Source organism: Bombina bombina, chromosome 5 (genome assembly GCF_027579735.1).
Source record: "Bombina bombina isolate aBomBom1 chromosome 5, aBomBom1.pri, whole genome shotgun sequence".
Taxonomy (NCBI): Eukaryota; Metazoa; Chordata; class Amphibia; order Anura; family Bombinatoridae; genus Bombina; species Bombina bombina.
In genome coordinates this window covers 1,163,417,015-1,163,437,000 of record NC_069503.1, presented here as the reverse complement: position 1 = coordinate 1,163,437,000, position 19,986 = coordinate 1,163,417,015, and the positions used below count along the sequence as shown (strand labels likewise).

Sequence of the window (19,986 nt, the reverse complement as noted above, 5' to 3'; positions counted from 1 at the left end):
TCTGCTGGTGTGTTTTGTACATTTGTTATGTTACATATGGAGTGTTAATCACACTATATACATATACAGTCTACTGAGGAGCACTAATTCCCTGTCTGAGCACTGCCGGTGTGTTTTGTACATTTGTTATGTTACATATGGAGTGTTAATCACACTATATACATATACAGTCTACTGAGGAGCACTAATTCCCTGTCTGAGCGCTGCCGGTGTGTTTTGTACATTTGTTATGTTACATATGGAGTGTTAATCACACTATATACATATACAGTCTACTGAGGAGCACTAATTCCCTGTCTGAGCGCTGCCGGTGTGTTTTGTACATTTGTTATGTTACATATGGAGTGTTAATCACACTATATACATATACAGTCTACTGAGGAGCACTAATTCCCTGTCTGAGCGCTGCCGGTGTGTTTTGTACATTTGTTATGTTACATATGGAGTGTTAATCACACTATATACATATACAGTCTACTGAGGAGCACTAATTCCCTGTCTGAGCACTGCCGGTGTGTTTTGTACATTTGTTATGTTACATATGGAGTGTTAATCACACTATATACATATACAGTCTACTGAGGAGCACTAATTCCCTGTCTGAGCACTGCCGGTGTGTTTTGTACATTTGTTATGTTACATATGGAGTGTTAATCACACTATATACATATACAGTCTACTGAGGAGCACTAATTCCCTGTCTGAGCACTGCCGGTGTGTTTTGTACATTAGTTATGTTACATATGGAGTGTTAATCACACTATATACATATACAGTCTACTGAGGAGCACTAATTCCCTGTCTGAGCACTGCCGGTGTGTTTTGTACATTTGTTATGTTACATATGGAGTGTTATTCACACTATATACATATACAGTCTACTGAGGAGCACTAATTCCCTGTCTGAGCACTGCCGGTGTGTTATGTACATTTGTTATGTTACATATGGAGTGTTAATCACACTATACATATACAGTCTACTGAAGAGCACTAATTCCCACTCTGAGCGCTGCCGGTGTGTTTTGTACATTTGTTATGTTACATATGGAGTGTTAATCACACTATATACATATACAGTCTACTGAAGAGCACTAATTCCCACTCTGAGCGCTGCCGGTGTGTTATGTACATTTGTTATGTTACATATGGAGTTTTAATCACACTATACATATACAGTCTATTGAAGAGCACTAATTCCCCCTCTGAGCACTGCTGGTGTGTTTTTTACATTTGTTATGTTGCATATGGAGTGTTGACCACACTACGCAATACATCACTGTATATTTTCACTCCTGCCTTTCTAATATACATATTTATTCCACAAAATAGGATTTAAGAACATAAACAAGTCTAGTTGCCCTTACATTGTACCTCCCTGTAAATCCATGTTTTGTTTTCTTATTGCTGTTTTTATTTTTTTATTAGATCCTGATTATGGATATTATTGAAGTTGTCCCAGAACCAGGGCAGCCGCTTACAAAGAACAAGTTTAAGGTCCTTTATGAGAAGGAGCAGAAGGGTCCAGTCACAGCATTGTGTCACTGCAATGGCTACCTGGTGACCGCCATTGGCCAGAAGGTGAGAGAGATAGTACCTTGTCCTGCCCATCTGAGGGTCACATGATATATGTTGCTATCACATCTGCTCTAAGGTCTGGTTGGGTATACAGCTTTAATAAAGGCGTTGCTAGGCGCATGCATCTGCTCTGAGTTCTTTTTGGGTATACAGCTTGCATATATGGGGGTTGTTGTGGGCATGCATCTGCTCAGAGTTATAGTTGGGGATATAGCTGGCATTAAGGGGTTGTTGTGGGCATGAATCTGCTCTGAGGGCTATTGGGGTAACAGATGGCATGAAGGGGTTGCTAGGGGCATGCATGTGATCTGAGGTTTGTTTGGGTAACAGATGTGAATGGTTGGATACAATGTGGGGGGAGATAATGGGGAAAATTCTTGCCCTTACCTAGATATGAAATTAGATTTTATTTTTAAATGAACTAATAAATACTTAGGTCAAGCTTGGGAATCCATAGTATATCTTGTGCTCCAATTCACTTCGCTATTAGTTTCAGCATCCCCCAAGCATGACACTGGGCAAGCTGTCGCCTCAAGGTAAGTTGAATGTTTTGGAGCTGCTGTTTCAACCACCCGGTTTGGAAATTGGAGAATTTCTTTCTAATGGCAGGGATAGTCCACAAATTATTTCATTACTGATGGGAATACAACACCTGGCCACCAGGAGCAGGCAAATACCCCCCCCCCCCCACCACAGCCAAAGCTATAAGTATCCCTCCCGTTTCCCCTAGTTACCCAATAATTCTTTGCCTTGTCTACTGATAAGGAGGCAGGCAGAGAAAGTGTTCTGAAGAAATTGGTTCTTAAGTCCTTTAATGACCTAGAAGTGCTGTGTCTGCTCCACAGCAATGACCCTGGAGGGTAAGTCCTTTATACTTATTCTTTCTCTTGTTAAGTGTATCCAGTCCACGGATCATCCATTACTTGTGGGATATTCTCCTTCCCAACAGGAAGTTGCAAGAGTATCACCCACAGCAGAGCTGCTATATAGCTCCTCCCCTCACTGCCATATCCAGTCATTCTCTTGCAACTCTCAACAAAGATGGACGTAGTAAGAGGAGAGTGGTGTATTATAGTTAGTTTTTTAACTTCAATCAAAAGTTTGTTATTTTTAAATGGTACCGGAGTGTACTGTTTCATCTCAGGCAGCATTAGAAGAAGAATCTGCCTGTGATTTCTATGATCTTAGCAGAAGTAACTAAGATCCATTGCTGTTCTCACATATTCTGAGGAGTGAGGTAACTTCAGAGAGGGAATGGCGTGCAGGTTTTCCTGCAATAAGGTATGTGCAGTTAATATTTTTCTAGGGATGGAATTTGCTAGAAAATGCTGCCGATACCGGATTAATGTAAGTAAAGCCTTAAATGCAGTGATAGCGACTGGTATCAGGCTTATTAATAGAGATACATACTCTTATAAAAGTGTAATATAACACGTTTGCTGGCATGTTTAATCGTTGTTATATACGTTTGGTGACAAAACTTATTGGGGCCTAGTTTTTTTTCCACATGGCTGGTTTGATTTTTGCCTAGAAACAGTTCCTGAGGCTTTCCACTGTTGCAATATGAGTGGGAGGGGCCTATTTTAGTGCTTTTCTGTGCAGCTAAAAATACTGACAGAGACATTCAGCTTCTTCCTGCATGATCCAGGACATCTCTGAAGGGCTCAAAAGGCTTCAAAGTCGTGTTTGAGGAGGGTAACAATCACAGTAGACTGTGGCAGTTGTTGTGACTGTGTTTAAAAAAACGTTTTTGTCATTTATTATTCTGTTTTTGTTATTAAGGGGTTAATCATCCATTTGCAAGTGGGTGCAATGCTCTGCTGACTTGTTACATACACTGTAAAAATGTTGTTAGTGTAACTGCCTTTTTTCACTGTTTCAAATTTTGTCAAAATTTGTTTCTCTTAAATGCACAGTAACATTTTTTATATTGCTTGTTAACTTGCTTTAAAGTGTTTTCCAAGCTTGCTAGTCTCATTGCTAGTCTGTACAAACATGTCTGAAACAGAGGATACTTGTTCATTATGTTTAAAAGCCATGGTGGAGCCCCATAGGAGAATGTGTACTAAATTTATTGATTTCACCTTAAACAGTAAAGATCAGTCTTTATCTATAAAAGAATTGTCACCAGAGGGGTTTGTCGAGGGGGAAGTTATGCCGACTAACTCTACCCACGTGTCGGACCCTTCGCCTCCCGCTCAAGGGATGCACGCTAATATGGCGCCAAGTACATCAGGGACGCCCATAGCGATTACTTTGCAGGACATGGCTGCAATCATGAATAATACCCTGTCAGAGGTATTATTCAGATTGCCTGAATTGAGAGGCAAGCGCGATAGCTTTGGGGTTAGACGAGATACAGAGCGCGTAGATGCTGTAAGAGCCATGTCTGCGTCACAATATGCAGAACCTGAGGACGGAGAGCTTCAGTCTGTGGGTGACGTCTCTGAATCGGGGAGACCTGATTCAGAGATTTCTAATTTTAAATTTAAGCTTGAGAACCTCCGTGTATTGCTTGGGGAGGTAATAGTTGCTCTGAATGACTGACACAATTGCAGTGCCAGAGAAATTGTGTAGGCTGGATAAATACTATGCAGTGCCGGTGAGTACTGATGTTTTTCCAATACCTAAAAGGCTTACAGAAATTATTAGTAAGGAGTGGGATAGGCCCGGTGTGCCCTTTTCCCCACCTCCTATATTTAGAAAAATGTTTCCAATAGATGCCACTACACGGGACTTATGGCAGACTGTCCCTAAGGTGGAGGGAGCAGTTTCTACTTTAGCAAAGTGTACCACTATCCCGGTTCAGGACAGTTGTGCTTTTTCAGATCCAATGGATAAAAAAAATTAGAGGGTTACCTTAAGAAAATGTTTATTAAACAAGGTTTTATTTTACAGCCCCTTGCATGCATTGCACCTGTCACTGCTGCGGCAGCATTCTGGTTTGAGGCCCTGGAAGAGGCTATCCGTACAGCTCCATTGACTGAAATTGTTGACAAGCTTAGAACTCTTAAGCTAGTTAACTCATTTGTTTCTGATGCCATTGTTCATTTGACTAAACTAACGGCTAAGAATTCCGGATTCGCCATTCAGGCGCGTAGGGCTCTATGGCTCAAATCCTGGTCAGCTGATGTGACTTAAAAAAAAATTACTCAACATTCCTTTCAAGGGGCAGACCTTATTCGGGCCTGGTTTGAAAGAAATTATTGCTGACATTACTGGAGGTAAGGGTCATACCCTTCCTCAGGACAGGGCCAAATCAAAGGCCAAACAGTCTAATTTTCGTGCCTTTCGAAATGTCAAGGCAGGTGCAGCATCAACTTCCTCTGCTTCAAAACAAGAGGGAACTTTTGCTCAATCCAAGCAGGCCTGGAAACCTAACCAGTCCTGGAACAAGGGCAAGCAGGCCAGAAAGCCTGCTGCTGCCTCTGACAGCATGAAGGAGCGGCCCCCTATCCTACAACGGATCTAGTAGGGGGCAGACTCTCTCTCTTCGCCCAGGCGTGGGCAAGAGATGTTCAGGATCCCTGGGCGTTGGAGATCATATCTCAGGGATATCTTCTGGACTTCAAAGCTTCTCCTCCACAAGGGAGATTTCACCTTTCAAGATTATCTGCAAACCAGATAAAGAAATAGGCATTCCTAGCCTGCGTACAAGATCTCCTTGTAATGGGAGTGATCCATCCAGTTCCGCGGACGGAACAAGGACAGGGGTTTTATTCAAATCTGTTTGTGGTTCCCAAAAAAGAGGGAACCTTCAGACCAATTTTGGATTTAAAGATCCTAAACAAATTCCTCAGAGTTCCATCATTCAAGATGGAAACTATTCGAACCATTTTACCCATGATCCAAGAGGGTCAGTACATGACCACAGTGGACTTAAAGGATGCCTACCTTCACATTCCGATTCACAAGAATCCTCATCAGTTCCTGAGGTTTGCCTTTCTAGACAGGCATTACCAATTTGTAGCTCTTCCATTCGGGTTGGCTACAGCCCCAAGATTTTTTACAAAGGTTCTGGGCTCACTTCTGGCGGTCCTAAGACCGCGACGCATAGCGGTGGCTCCTTACCTGGACGATATCCTGATACAGGCGTCAAGCTTTCAAATTGCCAAATCTCATACAGAGATAGTTCTGGCATTCCTGAGGTCGCATGGGTGGAAAGTGAACGAAGAAAAGAGTTCTCTATCTCCTCTCACGAGGGTTTCCTTCCTAGGGACTCTAATAGATTCTGTAGAAATGAAAATTTACCTGACTGAGTCCAGGTTATCAAAACTTCTAAATGCTTGCCGTGTTCTTCACTCCATTCCGCGCCCCACAGTGGCTCAGTGCATGGAAGTAATCGGCTTAATGGTAGTGGCGATGGACATAGTGCCATTCGCGTGCCTGCATCTCAGACCGCTGCAATTATGCATGCTCAGTCAGTGGAATGGGGATTACACAGATTTGTCCCCTCTACTAAATCTGGATCAGGAAACCAGAGATTCTCTTCTCTGGTGGTTATCTCGTGCCCATCTGTCTAAGGGTATGACCTTTCGCAGACCAGATTGGACAATTGTAACAACAGATGCCAGCCTTCTATGTTGGGGTGCAGTCTGGAACTCCCTGAAGGCTCAGGGTTCATGAACTCAGGAGGAGAAACTCCTCCCAATAAATATTCTGGAGTTAAGAGCAATATTCAATGCTCTTCTGGCTTGGCCTCAGCTAGCAACACTGAGGTTCATCAGATTTCAGTCGGACAACATCACGACTGTGGCTTACATCAACCATCAAGGGGGAACCAGGAGTTCCCTAGCGATGTCAGAAGTCTCCAAGATAATTCGCTGGGCAGAGACTCACTCTTGCCACCTGTCAGCGATCCATATCCCAGGTGTAGAGAACTGGGAGGCGGATTTTCTAAGTCGTCAGACTTTTCATCCGGGGGAATGGGAACTCCATCCGGAGGTGGCCACCCAGGACCTGGTATGCAGACCTAGTGGACATGTCATCCTTTCCACCATGGACTCTGCCTCTGAGACAAGACCTTCTAATACAAGGTCCTTTCAATCATCCGAATCTACTTTCTCTGAGACTGACTGCATGGAGATTGAACGCTTGATCCTATCAAAGCGTGGCTTCTCCGAGTCAGTAATTGATACCTTAATACAGGCACGAAAGCCTGTCACCAGGAAAATTTACCACAAGATATGGCGTAAATATCTTCATTGGTGTGAATCCAAGAATTACTCATGGAGTAGGGTTAGGATTCCTAGGATATTGTCCTTCCTCCAAGAGGGTTTGGACAAAGGATTATCAGCTAGTTCTTTAAAGGGACAGATTTCTGCTCTGTCTATTCTTTTACACAAGCGCCTGGCAGACGTTCAGGCATTTTGTCAGGCTTTAGTTAGAATTAAGCCTGTGTTTAAACCTGTTGCTCCTCCATGGAGCTTAAACTTGGTTCTTAAAGTTCTTCAAGGGGTTCCGTTTGAACCCCTTTATTCTATTGATATCAAACTTCTTTCATGGAAAGTTATTTTTCTGATGGCTATTTCCTCGGCTCGAAGAGTCTCTGAGTTATCTGCCTTACATTGTGATTCTCCTTATCTGATCTTTCATTCAGATAAAGTTGTTCTGCGTACAAAACCTGGGTTTTTACCTAAGGTGGTTTCTAACAAGAATATCAATCAAGAGATTGTTGATCCATCATTATGTCCTAATCCTTCTTCAAAGAAGGAACGTCTTTTGCATAATCTAGACGTAGTCCGTGCCTTGAAGTTTAACTTACAGGCTACTAAAGATTTTCGCCAAACATCTAACCTTTTTGTTGTTTACTCTGGACAGAGGAGAGGTCAGAAGGCCTCGGCAACCTCTTTCTTTTTGGCTTCGGAGTATAATCCGTTTAGCCTATGAGACTGCTGGACAGCAGCCTCCTGAAAGGATTACAGCTCATTCTACTAGAGCTGTGTCTTCCACCTGGGCCTTTAAAAATGAGGCCTCTGTTGAACAGATTTGCAAGGCTGCAACTTGGTCTTCCCTTCATACTTTTTCCAAATTTTACAAATTTGATACTTTTGCTTCTTCGGAGGCTGTTTTTGGGAGAAAGGTTCTACAGGCAGTGGTTCCTTCCGTTTAACTTCCAGCCTTGTCCCTCCCATCATCCGTGTACTTTAGCTTTGGTATTGGTATCCCACAAGTAATGGATGATCCGTGGACTGGATACACTTAACAAGAGAAAACATAATTTATGCTTACCTGATAAATTTATTTCTCTTGTTGTGTATCCAGTCCACGGCCCGCCCTGTCCTTTTCAGGCAGGTCTAAATTTTAATTAAACTACAGTCACCACTGCACCCTATGGTTTCTCCTTTTTCGGCTTGTTTGGGTCGAATGACTGGATATGGCAGTGAGGGGAGGAGCTATATAGCAGCTCTGCTGTGGGTGATCCTCTTGCAACTTCCTGTTGGGAAGGAGAATATCCTACAAGTAATGGATGATCCGTGGACTGGATACACTACAAGAGAAATAAATTTATCAGGTAAGCATAAATTATGTTTTTATCCTTATGAGGATCTATCTAATGGACACATTACCAGGTGAGCGGGTGGCACCTTATTCCCCTCTTAGTTGGGTCTGTGTAGAACAATATATCTCATGGACAAGATTTCATAAGTGAGCTTATGGCTCTGTATCAGGGTTTAGCTCATTATGATAGTGGTTACTCCGGTGTCCTCCATACAGACACCGGACCCCCTGACTGCAACTTTAGGGCCTTTATAGGCAATGGAAGGCTCTCATGCTTTATTTAATTTTTTTTAATACATATGCAAATGTCTTCCAACGATCGAGGCGCCTTAGTCAGAGCCACTTTGCGTGCTTTCTGAATGATGCAGGGGGCAGGCTTTCACATTTACTGGGCCACAAGGTCGGGCGCTTTTTCGATCGGAGCTCTGAATTTGTTTGCGGCCGCTCTGAGGTCATCTGATATCGATCCAGGAGGTGGTGAGTACCAGGGTGTGCTTTCTGGGAACGATCATAGATTCAGTTTCCATGCAGATCTTCCTGACAGATCAGGTTGATTCAAGCTTCTGTCTTCCTGTCACTTGTTACAGTCCACTGGTCGGCCTTCATTTGCTCAATGCATGGAAGTGGTGGGTCTCATGGTCGCTGCAATGAATATTATTCCTTTTGCACGCTTCTGTCATATGCATGATCAGGCAATGGAAAGGCGATCACTCCAACCTGTCTCAATTGACCACCCTAGACAAGGCAACGAGAGATTCTCTCTCCTGGCGGCTATCTCAGGACCACCTGTCTCAAGGCACGTGCTTTTTGAGACCATCTTGGGAGATTGTGACTACGGACGCCAGTCTTCTAGATTGGAGTGTGGTATGGAGTTCCCTGAAAGCGCAGGGGACTTGGTTGCTGGAGGGGTCTTCTCTTCCCGTCAACATTCTGGAACTGAGAGCCATCTTCAATGCTTTGATGGGGTGTCCTCAACTTTGTTCTGTCTGATTTATCAGATTCCAGTCGGACAACGTTATCCCTGTAGCATATATTAATCATCGGGGTTCGAGGAGTTTCATAGCTATGAGAGAGGTGTCTTGCATCCTTTAGTGGGTGGAATGTCACAATTGCCACATCTAGGCGATTCATATCCCGGGAGTGGCCAATTGGGAGACGGATTTCCTAAGCAGACAGACCTTCCATTTTGTGAAGTGGTCTCTCAAGTGAGGAGTTCCAGTGATAGATCTCATGTCCTCTCGTCTCAATGTCAGACTTCCCAGATACGGGTCGAGATCGAGGGAGCCTCAGGCGACCTTGGTTGATGCATTAGACATTCCTTGGAAATTTGAACTCTTCTGTTTCCTCCGATTTGATGTTTTTGCCTCTGCGGAGGCTTTTTTTGGGAGAAAGGGGCTTCAAGTGGTGGTGCCTTTAGTTTAGGTGGCCTGCCTTGTCCTTATCCCTCCCTGTTCATTCTGTGTCCTCTCTAGCTTGGGTATTGGTTTCCCAACAGTAATGAAAGAATTTGTGGACTCTCCCTGCCATTAGAAAGAAAACAAAATTTATGCTTACCTGATAAATTATTTTCTTACTTGGCAGTGAGAGTCCACGACCCCGCCCTATGATTTTTAGTCAGGTGGTCCTTTCCTTTTCTTCTGGCACCTCTATAACTCTAGTTATTCTCTTACTTTTCCATTTCCTCGGCTAAATTACTGGGGAACTAGTGGAAGTGGGAGGGATACTTATAGCTTTGGCTGGGGTGACTTTGCCTCCTCCTGGTGGCCAGGTGTTGTATTCCCAACAGTAATTAATACATTTGTGGACTCTCCCTGCCAGGAAGGAAAGAAATGTATCAGGTAAGCATACATTTTGTTTTTATAGCCACTCTTGGATGCTAGATTACAGATGTTTTCTAATTAGTAAATGAGATATCAGGAGACGCAGGGAATGAGAAGTTAGCTTGGGCAGCAAGTTCTTCTTGAGAGCCGCAACTCTACCCCACCATATAAAAAGTGAGGGCCTGGACGTTATATCATGTGGCTTCTGTCTTTGTATAAAACCAAATCAGCCCAGCAAGGAGAGCGAAGCTGGCAAGGATAGAGGATTGCAAACCATAAGATTCTCTGCACTGTTTGCACGTGCCACATAATAGTGTTAATTAGTTCATCAAATTGTAACTGCATCACTGCACAGGTTGAAAATAGAATGGCTATTTGTTCAGGTGTCCTCTAATTTGCATACAATTGTACCAAAAAATGATTACATTAAAGGGACAGTCTAATCAAAATAAAACGGTCGTGATTCAGATAGGACATGTAATGTTAAAGCAACTTTCTCTTGTAAAGGTGTATCCAGTCCACGGGTTCATCCATTACTTGTGGGATATTCTCCTTCCCAACAGGAAGCTGCAAGAGGACACCCACAGCAGAGCTGTCTATATAGCTCCTCCCCTAACTGCCACCCCCAGTCATTCTCTTGCAACTCTCGACAAGAAAGGAAGTATCAAGAGATATTTGGTGACTTAGTGTAATTTTTACCTTCAATCAAGAGTTTGTTATTTTTAAATGGTACCGGCGTTGTACTGTTTTACTCTCAGGCAGAAATTGGAAGAAGAATCTGCCTGGAGGTTGATGATCTTAGCGGTTTGTAACTAAGGTCCATTGCTGATCTCACACATAACTGAAGAGTATGGAAAGAAAACTTCAGTTGGGGGGGGTCGGTTTGCAGATCACCTGCTTTGAGAGCAGTGGCTTCCACATGGGCTTTTAAAAATGAGGCTTCTGTTGAACAGATTTGTAAGGCAGCGACTTGGTCTTCGCTGCATACTTTTTCTAAATTTTACAAATTCGATACTTTTGCTTCTTCGGAGGCTATTTTTGGGAGAAAGGTTTTACAAGCAGTGGTGCCTTCCGTTTAGGGTACCTGTCTTGTTCCCTCCCTTCATCCGTTTTCTGAAGCTTTGGTATTGGTATCCCACAAGTAAAGGATGAATCCGTGGACTCGATACATCTTACAAGAGAAAACAGAATTTATGCTTACCTGATAAATTACTTTCTCTTGTGATGTATCGAGTCCACGGCCCGCCCTGGCTATTAAGTCAAGTAGCTTTTTTGTTTAAACTAAAGTCGCCACTGCAACCTATGGTTTCTCCTTTTTCTTCCTAACCTTCGGTCGAATGACTGGAGGGTGGAGCTAGAGGGGGAGCTATATGGAGAGCTCTGCTGTGTGCTCTCTTTGCCACTTCCTGTTGGGAAGGAGAATATCCCACAAGTAAAGGATGAATCCGTGGACTCGATACATCACAAGAGAAAGTAATTTATCAGGTAAGCATAAATTCTGTTTTCTCTGTGGGTGATAAATCTTTATTTGGGGCCTAGTTTTCCACATGGCTTGTTAGATTACTCCTAGGAGTACTTTTTTAAGGCCCTCTGACATTGAGTGCATGGTGGGAGGGGCCTATTTTTGCGCACTTTATGCGCAGTTGATATTCAGACTGAGACATCCAGCTTCCCTAAAGGAGTCCTCTGGCATCTAGGACCACTATAGAGGGTTTTTTCCTGCAAAAATCGTGCTTAAGGGCAGGTAGGAGCCACAGCAGAGCTGTGGCAGTGTGTTTGACTGTTTTTTGACGGTTTTACCGTTTTTCTAATCCGGTTTGGGGCCTAAGGGGTTAATCATCCATTTGCAAGTGGGTGCAATGCTGCTTTAGTCTCTTATACACACTGTAAAAATTTCGTAGAGTTTACTACTTTTTAACACTGTTATGCAGTTTATGTGGTAGTTTTTTTTCTCTTAAAGGCACAGTACCGTTTTTGTTTAATTGCTTTTTCACATTTATTAAAGTGCTTTCCAAGCTTGCTGGTCTCATTACTAGTCTGTTAAACATGTCTGACATAGAGGAAACTTCTTGTTCATTATGTTTAGAAGCCATTGTGGAACCCCCTCTTAGAATGTGTACCAAATGCACTGACCTTTCTTAGACATGGCGGCAGTTATGAATCATACCCTCACAGAAGTATTTTCCAAACTGCCAGGGTTACAAGGAAAGCGAGACAGCTCTGGGGCTAGAACAAATACAGAGCTTTCTGACGCTTTAGTAGCTATGTCTGATACACCCTCACAATGTACCGAAGCAGGAAAGCTTCTATCTGTGGGTGATATTTCTGATTCAGGGAAGGCGTTACTTCAGTCTGACTCTGAAATGACAGCATTTAAATTTAAGCTTGAACACCTCCGCTTGTTGCTCAGGGAGGTTTTAGCGACTCTGGATGACTGTGACACCATTGTAGTCCCAGAGAAATTGTGTACAATGGACAAATACTTTGCAGTGCCTGTTTACACTGATGTTTTTCCAAACATCAGGTTTAAAGAAATTATTACAAAGGAATGGGATAGACCAGGTGTACTGTTCTCTTCCCCCGCCTGCTTTTAAAAAGATGTTTCCCATAGATGCCGCTACACGGGACTCGTGGCAGACGGTCCCTAAGGTGGAGGGAGCAGTCTCTACCCTAGCTAAGCGTACAACTATCCCCGTCGAGGACAGTTGTGCTTTCCTAGATCCAATGGATAAAAAATTAGAGGGTTTCCTTAAGAAAATCTTTATACAACAAGGTTTTATTCTCCAGCCTCTTGCATGCATTGCCCCAGTCACTGCTACAGCGGCTTTCTGGTTCGAGTCTCTTGAAGAGGCTCTACAGGTGGAGACCCCATTGGATGATATCCTAGACAGGCTTAAAGCTCTTAAGTTAGCCAATTCATTTATTTCTGACGCTGTTTTTCATTTAACAAAGCTAACGGCTAAGAATTCAGGTTTTGCCATTCAGGTGCGTAGGACGCTATGGCTTAAATCCTGGTCAGCTGATGTTACTTCAAAGTCTAAGCTTCTCAACATCCCCTTCAAAGGGCAGACCCTATTCGGGCCTGGACTGAAGGAGATCATTTCTGATATTACTGGAGGAAAAGGCCACGCCCTTCCCCAGGATAGGTCCAACAAATTAAGGACCAAACAGACTAAGTTTCGTTCCTTTCGAAACTTCAAGAGTGGCGCAGCTTCAACTTCCTCTACTGCAAAACAAGGAAATTTTGCCCAGTCCAAGCCAGTCTGGAGACCTAACCAGGCTTGGAACAAGGGAAAGCAGGCCAAAAAAACCTGCTGCTGCCTCTAAGACAGCATGAAGGAGTAGCCCCCGATCCGGGACCGTATCTAGTTGGGGACAGACTTTCTCTCTTCACCCAGGCTTGGGCAAGAGACGTCAAGGATCCCTGGGCTCTGGAGATTGTTTCCCAGGGATATCTTCTGGATTTCAAAACCTCATCTCCAAAGGGGAGATTTCATCTCTCACAATTATCTGCAAACCAGATAAAGAGAGAGGAATTCTTACGTTGCGTTCAAGACCTTCTGGTTATGGCAGTGATCCACCCAATTCCAAGGGAGGAACAGGGGCAAGGATTCTATTCAAATCTGTTTATAGTTCCCAAAAAAGAGGAAACTTTCAGACCAATCTTGGATCTCAAGATCCTAAACAAATTTCTCAGGGTCCCATCCTTCAAGATGGAGACTATTAGAACCATCCTACCTATGATCCAGGAGGGTCAATATATGACTACCGTGGACTTAAAGGATGCTTATCTCCACATTCCGATACACAGAGATCATCATCGGTTTCTCAGGTTTGCCTTCCTAGAGAGGCATTACCAGTTTGTGGCTCTTCCCTTCAGGTTAGCCACGGCACCAAGAATCTTTACGAAGGTTCTAGGGTCCCTACTGGCGGTTCTAAGGCCACGAGGCTTTGCGGTGGCGCCTTACCTAGACGACATTCTGATACAGGCGTCGAATTTTCAAATCGCCAAGTCCCATACGGACATTGTTCTGGCATTCCTGAGGTCTCATGGGTGGAAGGTGAATGAAGAAAAGAGTTCTCTCTCCCCTCTCACAAGAGTTTCCTTCCTAGGAACTCTGATAGATTCAGTAGAAATGAAGATTTTTCTGACAGAGGTCAGGTTGTCAAAGCTGCTAACTTCCAGCCGTCAGTGGCTCAGTGTATGGAATTAATCGGCTTAATGGTAGCGGCAATAGACTTAGTTCCGTTTGCCCACCTACATCTCAGACCACTGCAACTTTGCATGCTCAATCAGTGGAATGGGGATTACACAGATTTGTCCCCTCTGCTAAATCTGGATCAAGAGACCAGGGATTCTCTTCTCTGGTGGCTATCTCGGGTCCATCTGTCCAGGGGAATGAGCTTCCGCAGGCCAGAATGGACTATTGTGACGACAGATGCCAGCCTTCTGGGCTGGGGCGCAGTCTGGAACTCCCTGAAGGCTCAGGGTTCGCGGACTCAGAAGGAAGCCCTCCTTCCGATAAACATTCTGGAACTAAGAGCGATATTCAATGCTCTTCAGGCTTGGCCTCAGCTAGCTGCGGTCAGGTTCATCAGATTTTAGTCGGACATCACGACTGTAGCCTATATCAACCATCAGGGGGGTACAAGGAGCCCCCTGGCGATGTTGGAGGTTTCAAAGAAAATTCTAAGGGCAGAGGTTCACTCTTGCCATCTCTCAGCTATCCATATCCCAGGAGTAGAGAACTGGGAGGCGGATTTCCTAAGTCAGCAGACTTTTCATCCGGGGGAGTGGGAGCTCCATCCGGAGGCATTTGCCCAGTTGATTCAACTATGGGGCAAACCAGAACTGGATCTCATGGCGTCTCGTCAGAACGCCAAGCTTCCTCGTTACGGGTCCAGGGATCCCAAAGCAGCGCTGATAGATGCTCTAGCAGCGCCCTGGTCCTTCAGCCTGGCTTATGTGTTTCCACCGTTTCCTCTGCTCCCTCGTCTGATTGCCAAGATCAAGCAGGAGAGAGCTTCGGTGATTTTGATAGCTCCTGCTTGGCCACGCAGGACTTGGTATGCAGATCTGATGGACATTTCATCCTTTCCACCATGGACTCTGCCGCTGAGGCAGTACCTTCTACTTCAAGGTCCTTTCAAACATCCAAGTCTAATTTCTCTGCGTCTGACTTCTTGGAGATTAAACGCTTGATTCTATCAAAGCGTGGTTTTTCCGAGTCAGTCATTGATACCTTAATTCAGGCTCGCAAGCCTGTCACCAGGAAAATCTATCATAAGATATGGTGTAAATATCTTCATTGATGTGAATCCAAGGGTTACTCATGGAGTAAAGTCAGGATTCCTAGAATCTTATCCTTTCTCCAAGAGGGATTGGAGAAAGGATTGTCTGCTAGTTCCTTAAAGGGACAGATTTCTGCTCTGTCTATTCTTTTGCACAAACGTCTGGCTGAGGTTCCAGACGTTCAGGCGTTTTGTCAGGCTTTAGTTAGAATTAAGCCTGTGTTTAAACCTGTTGCTCCGCCATGGAGTTTAAATTTAGTTCTTAAAGTTCTTCAAGGGGTTCCGTTTGAACCTTTGCATTCCATAGATATTAAACTTTTATCTTGGAAAGTTCTGTTTCTGGTAGCTATCTCCTCGGCTCGAAGAGTTTTGGAGTTGTCTGCTTTACAGTGTGATTCCCCTTATCTGATTTTCCATGCAGATAAGGTAGTTTTGCATACCAAACCTGGGTTTCTTCCTAAGGTAGTATCTAATAAGAACATCAATCAGGAGATTGTTGTTCCTTCATTATGTCCTAATCCTTCCTCAAAGAAGGAACGTCTTTTACACAATCTTGATGTAGTTTGTGCTTTAAAGTTTTATTTACAAGCTACAAAGGATTTTCGTCAAACATCTGCTTTGTTCGTTGTCTACTATGGACAGAGGAGAGGCCAAAAGGCTTCGGCAACTTCTCTTTCTTTTTGGCTGAGAAGCATAATCCGCTTAGCTTATGAGACTGCTGGCCAGCAGTCTCCTGAAAGAATTACAGCTCATTCCACTAGAGCGGTAGATCCCACATGGGCTTTTAAAAATGAGGTCTGTTGAACAGATTTGTAAGGCGGCGACTTGGTCTTCGCTTCACACTTTTTCTAAATTCTACAAATTCGATACTCTTGCTTCTTCGGAGGCTATTTTTGGGAGAAAGGTCTTACAGGCCTTCCGTTTAAGTGCCTGCCTTGTCCCTCCCTTCATCCGTGTCCTAAAGCTTTGGTATTGGTATCCCACAAGTAATGGATGAACCCGTGGACTGGATACACCTTACAAGAGAAAACAAAATTTATGCTTACCTGATAAATTTCTTTCTCTTGTGGTGTATCCAGTCCACGGCCCGCCCTGTCATTTTAAGGCAGGTGTTTTTTATTTTTAAACTACAGTCACCACTGCACCCTATAGTTTCTCCTTTTTTCTTGCTCGTCTTCGGTCGAATGACTGGGGGTGGCAGTTAGGGGAGGAGCTATATAGACAGCTCTGCTGTGGGTGTCCTCTTGCAACTTCCTGTTGGGAAGAATATCCCACAAGTAATGGATGAACCCGTAGACTGGATACACCACAAGAGAAATAAATTTATCAGGTAAGCATAAATTTTGTTTTCTAATTTACTTTTAGCATTCAATTTGCTTTGTTCTTTTGGTATTCTTTGTTCAAAGCTAAACCTAGGTAGGGTCATACGCTAATTTCTAAGCCCTTGAGGCCGCTTCTTTTCTCAGTGCATTTTGACATTTTGTCACAGCTAGACAGCCCTAGTTCATGTGTGCCACATAGATAACATTGTGCTCACGGCTGTAGAGTTATTTATGAGTCGGCACTAATTGGCAGTCTGCAGAGGCTGTTGGTTATGCAAAACTGGGGAATGGATAATAAAGGGATTATCTATATTTTTAAACAATAACAATTCTGGAGTAGACTGCCCCTTTAATTTGGCTGTGTGGGTTTTTTTTACGTTAACGTCTGTTTATAACCCAGATCTGTGTGTGTGTGTCCATTCTTCTTCTTTTTTTAACCCCTTCCCGTCCCGACAAAGTTCCAATGTAAACAAATAAGTAAAAAACTGAAATTGCGCGATCGTTCAAACGACCATGTGATTTCAGTAATGTTATCGTGTCACGGAGGGGAGTGCCTATAACGCTAGTGCCCCCAGCCCGCAATTCCATTCCGTAAGCGATTTGGCTTCAGAACAGATGGTGATGACGTTCTATGCCGTCCTAAGGTCTTTAAGCCCAGTGCTATAAGGGTGGCGCAGAACGTCATAAGGTCATGAAGGGGTTAATACAGCCTTGTTTGGTAGGTCTTTGTGCTTTCTTGCTAATAATATTGTATGTGCTCTTCCGGGATATGGCCTGGGGTGCGCACTGGTTGGGATAGGGCCATGACATGTAAGGGTTCTAGATAATATCATTTGTACATATGTGTGATAAACAAATATTCTGGTACCTCCCCAGATTTTCTTGTGGAGCCTGAAGGACAATGACCTGACGGGCATGGCATTTATAGACACCCAGCTCTACATTCACCAGATGATTAGCGTCAAGAATTTCATCCTTGCAGCGGACCTGATGAAGAGCATCTCCTTATTGCGATACCAAGAAGAAAGCAAAACCCTGTCCCTCGTTAGCAGGGTAACTATTGTTATGCAAATGACTTCACTATAGCACCGTGTCACACAAAAGCTGTAAATAAGTGTCAGCTGTGTAATTAAAATGCCCACATGACCAGTAGGTGACCTTCTGTTAGGCACACTGGCCTGGTCACCTTTTCCTGCACAACCTGTGGCCCCTCACTCTCTGTATCTTTATCACACAGGATGTAAAGCCATTGGAGGTGTATAGCGTTGCCTTCCTCGTGGACACTGCTCAGCTTGGCTTTCTAGGTGAGTGTAACTCAAATACATTTTTCCCACTAGTATTAACCCTTCACCTGTTAACTTTGTCTCATCTTTTCTTTCAGTGTCAGATCGGGACAGAAACCTCATTTTGTACATGTATCTACCTGAAGGTAAGTTATTCAGCGATTCACTTGTCCCTTAGCTTTAACCCTACTCCTTAAAGGGACACTCAACTCAAAATTAAACTTTCATTATTCAGATAGAGCATGCGATTTTACACAACTTTCCAATTTACTTCCATTAAAAAAATGTGCAGTCTTTTTATATCTAAACTTTTTGAGTCACCAGCTCCGACTGAGCATGTGCAAGAATTCACAGAATAAGCGTATATGCATTTGTGATTGGCTGATAGCTGTCACATGGTACGTGTATGCATTTGTTATTGGCTGATGGCTGTCACATGGTACAGGGGGAGTGGAAATAGACAATACTTTAAAAATTTTCAGAAAAAATATCTACTCTTCATTTGAAGTTCCGACTAAGTGCTATTGCATTGTCTTGTTATCTTGCATTAGTTGATTATGCAAATCTACTGTGTTGACTGGTCCTTTAAGCTAAGTTAGGGTTCACACCTTGTGTTGTCCTAAGTAGCATGAAATGGTGTACACACCTTGGAGACGATTTACCATTGCCCGAATTGACCCCAACACAGCTGTTTCCGTGCAGAAACAGGAGCAAGAAGCAGCAGTCTTAAGACCGCTGATCTTTAACTCATACGCCTCCTCTTAAGCTGCGGTCTGCAAACCCCCCGATCGTGTACAATTGGGTTTGACACCCCTGCTAGGGGCCGATTGGCTACGAATCTGCAGGGGGCGTCATTGCACAAGCAGTTCTCCAGAACTGCTTGTGCAATGTTAAATGCCGACGGCATATGCTGTTGCCATTCAGCGATGTCTGCCAGACATTGATAAATCGGTCCCCAAGTGTTGTCCCATTAGAGTGATGTAAACAAGTAGCCTGAGATAGGGGTACACACCTTGTGCCGTGCCATTAGAGTGATGTAAACAAGTATCATGAGATAGGGGTACACACCTTGTGGATTTGTTTTGGCACCTTTTCTTTTCAGCTGCATATTCCATACCGATATCTATGCAGTCTCTAAGATGGTAATGTCACACCCACGAAGGGCGGAGCTTGAGGCCGACTTAGACCACACTTGCTCTTCTGTTATACGTGTAGAGCAGTTTCTGAGATAGGGCTGATTCCGGGCTGGATTAACATTCTGTGTCTTGTTCTAGGTGGGGCCGGATAGCGCTACAGCTGCGCTCCAGATCTGTTTACATTCTGTTTGATATCTGTCATGTCGTTAGGTACATGACGTTTTAAGAATGCAAAAATATCTGGAGGGCGTCTCAGCAAGTTTTATCTCAGGCTTCTGCCGGTGTCTATAAGTTTGTGTCCTAGTCTAAGCACTTTCTACACACAAGAATAAAAAGTTTGTTTAAAATTTAAAGAGGGTTCATCTTATTTATCATAATTTCACTGTTTATTTGTTTAATCCATCCTTTGGGTTGTAGATTGGAACAAGCACACTAAAAAGGAGTTGATTTTTACATTTAAAGAGATAGTAACAGTTTTATCTGTTAATTTTTATTAAAGGAATGTCACTGTTTCTTTGTTTAATCCATCTTTTATATCTTAGGATGGAATAAGACCACACAAAACTGAGTTACTTTTTAATTTTAAAGAGACAGTAACGTTTGTGTCAATTTAAAAAAAAAACAGTCCATACTACTATGGACTGTTGTCTATGGTCAATCTATGCCACAAATTTCTGCTATAGTGTCCCACAAAAATGATGACCCACATACAGTGCCCTGTGCTTCCTCTATTATTTCATACATCATAGTTTTTCCTACGTGTGTAGAAAACATTACTAGAGGAATTAATTTAAATCAGGATGATTGATTTAGTAGTTGCTATCCCAACTGTTTCTTCCCTGTTAACGTAGCGGAAGATACTTCGAGATTATCTGATAGTGAATTCTCAGGCTCAAATAGAATAATTTCTTTATTTGATCCTGAGGTTGTTTTTCTCTGTTTTTTAGCTTGTTTACCTCCATTTGTTACTTAGGAGGTTTTAGCTACCCTGGGCGACTCCGACACTACTGGTGTTATCTAGGGTGTCCAGTAAGTTATTAAGAAATGGAAGAACCGC

General features: G+C 43.3%; 1 protein-coding gene across 1 annotated transcript in view; it reads left to right on the top strand.

Annotated features, from left to right (window-relative positions):
- The window catches only part of CPSF1 (cleavage and polyadenylation specific factor 1), a gene marked incomplete in the record, with an annotated part of 548,143 nt that overhangs the window by 431,982 nt on the left and 96,175 nt on the right, over positions 1-19,986 (top strand). The window contains 4 exon segments of the mRNA XM_053715990.1: positions 1,426-1,578; positions 17,387-17,563; positions 17,748-17,814; positions 17,892-17,939. Coding sequence (XP_053571965.1) covers positions 1,426-1,578; positions 17,387-17,563; positions 17,748-17,814; positions 17,892-17,939 — 445 coding nt within the window.